The 2,599-nt window shown below is 38.2% G+C and overlaps 1 protein-coding gene across 1 annotated transcript in view; it reads left to right on the top strand.

Moving 5' to 3' along the window:
* NEBL (nebulette) overlaps positions 1-2,435 on the top strand; it is a 109,951-nt gene extending 107,516 nt beyond the window's left edge. Inside the window, exon 26 of the mRNA XM_012644095.1 lies at positions 361-2,435. Within this exon, the coding sequence (XP_012499549.1) occupies positions 361-537 (177 nt within the window). The 3' untranslated portion in view covers positions 538-2,435. The remainder of the gene's footprint in view (positions 1-360) is intronic.
* Positions 2,436-2,599: the final 164 nt, after the last annotated feature.

The raw sequence follows: 2,599 nt of genomic DNA, 5'->3' as shown, positions 1-2,599 counted from the left end.
TTTCTGAAAAATATAGAATCGAGGAAGATCCACATAAACTAAGCTTTCTGGGTTATTTGAAGCTGGGGGGAGATGGCTTTACCCTTCCAAAACCTACTTTTTTGATGGGCTGGCTATTGCACTTAGTGGCTTTCCATATCCCCATTCTTGCCCCCTGATATTATGCTTTTTGCTAGACAAATAAACTTGAGATTAACCCAATTAGGCTCTGGTTGACAGATTTCCAGAAATAGATGTATTCGAAAACATTCCTAATAGTTACTTATGTGTGGGTTGCTTTGTTGTGACTGGAATTTGTGGCCGTAACTGTTTTGGTAGTTATTCGTTGTCTAATCCCTTCTTCCCTTGTTCCTTTCTCAGAGGACCTACCGAGCCATGTATGATTATAGTGCCCAGGATGAAGATGAGGTCTCCTTCAGAGACGGCGACTACATTGTCAACGTGCAGCCCATTGACGATGGCTGGATGTACGGCACGGTGCAGAGAACTGGGAGAACGGGGATGCTCCCAGCCAATTACATTGAGTTTGTTAATTGATTCTTTCTCCTTGCCCTTTGAGCTTTATTCTAATGTATTCTAAACCGATCTTTTTAAAAGATAGAAGATACTTTTAAGACAACTTGGCAGTTATTTTACAATAATGTATCCTTCCTTTGGCAATTAGACACACAGGTACCAGGACGAAGGAATGACTTCTGGGCTGAAAATGGCAGCATTTTCAGTAATTCCTCTAAACAAAAATCATTACGTCTGGAGACCTGGTGCTGCTAATTGTGTTCGTGGTTTCCTTTGATTGGCGATTGAACCCTTCTGGAAAATGTATTTTTGTAGACTTTAATAGAGATGTTGATTGTCCTTTAAATGTAACTAGTATATGAAACTTCCTGTTTGTCACTTTGGAGTCACCAGAAGCCAATTCTCTTAACTCAGTAACACAGCCAATAACTTAAAACCTGTTCAGTCTTTCGAGTCATCAGGCAATTTCCAGTTCAAGTGAAAATTGCCCAATATATGTAAGCGGTGGCAGAATGATAGTCTGGTTAAAATTATATTGACTGGCGGCCTTAGGGATCTAGAAACTTCTACCGAACAAAGAAATTTCCTTATTCCTTAGGCCGACCGTAGTCTTTTTATTTTTCATTGATACCAAGACATCTGCTCCCCATTTACATTCTATGGACCCAAGTAGATGCTCAGTTCCACGGAATGTCAGGACCAAACAACCTCACAGCTGCTCTGCAAAGGGCAGATGTTACTGTCATCTATGTAATTTCCCTAGTAGCCTTTACCCTGTTGCATGTCACGTAGGTTCAAGCTTCTGTAACATAGGCAGCTGCACTGCCCATTCCTGTTATTAAAGCAAAAAGGGTGACATACCTAAAAGCCCTTTCCTCTAGTAGCCAGCTCATCCGAAAACATACTTTGAAAAGCTGCTTGAGGTTTTCCTGCTGCATTGCACTCTAGTTTTGAAGGATTCACACCTTAGGAAATACATGTATACTCTAGTAAATAAGTGATTTAGGTGTTTATTGAACAGCTTTCATTAACTTAATGCCACCATTGATTTAAACACAAAGAAAATTTACAGAAGCCAGTGAAAGAATGGATTATAGCATATACTAGGGAAAGAAAAAAACAGCAAACAAAAAATCTACAAACTCCACATAGAGATGATCTGATGTCTTATTTTGGGAAATGGTATTCAGATTCTGAAATGGAAATCTAGCTGCGGAAACTGGTTACTCAAAAGACTTCCCTTCCACTTTCTGGTTTTTATTTTCTAAATCACCTTTGGGAGATGAGATAGGAATGTGATCAGAGATTTTCAGTGCAAGACCAATAGGCTGTTCCCTAAGAAAGAAATTGTCATGTTTTGATTTTCAAATGAGTGACTTTGCAGGCTTTTGCTAGAGTCACATGCACGAGTTCAGCCCTTGCTGGCAGGTCTTAAAATCTCACCTGGAGCCTGCAGTCAAGGTTACCGACACATTGATGCCCAGCGACAATTCTATATTTTTCTGATCGTGACCTGCAACAGGGTAGCATTCATGTGGGGTCTGACTTTATAGTTGTGATGTAACTGAAAAAGCAAAGTTACAAAAATGTACTAAAATGTATGATTCTTGGGGATATCTACCTTGGATGATATATTCGAGGAAATTAACAAAATATCCTGTAAAACATCTTTTATTGAAATATTTGCTAGTCCAAAGGCCATAGCTCATTCATTTACACCTTTGGAAATTTGGCACATACAAATGAAAATCTGTTGTTTTATTTTATTAGGCTAAAAGAGCAAATAAGCTTTATTACACTAAAGCTGCATCTATACGACACTGACATAAAATTGCAAAAAGAAAAATTCAGCTGAATAACCTGAGATTTTTTAGAGGCAGTTTTACAGATTACCAGATAACTAGCTTGACTGATTTTCCTCTTATTGAAATGGCCAGTTGTAATTTAATTGATTAAACCCCATCTTTGTTTTGATGTCTTATACACAAACCTACAAAGACAAACTAAACTTGAGATATTTTTGCAAAAATCTGTGTATTAAAACCGAGAGCAGTAGGCCTGCTCAATTTTGTTGTATTAAGTA

This window comes from Propithecus coquereli, unplaced genomic scaffold, assembly GCF_000956105.1.
Source record: "Propithecus coquereli isolate 6110/MARCELLA unplaced genomic scaffold, Pcoq_1.0 Scaffold103, whole genome shotgun sequence".
NCBI classification, from domain to species: domain Eukaryota; kingdom Metazoa; phylum Chordata; class Mammalia; order Primates; family Indriidae; genus Propithecus; species Propithecus coquereli.
The sequence above is the reverse complement of the archived record's forward strand: the minus strand, read 5'-3'. Positions and strand labels throughout refer to the sequence as shown.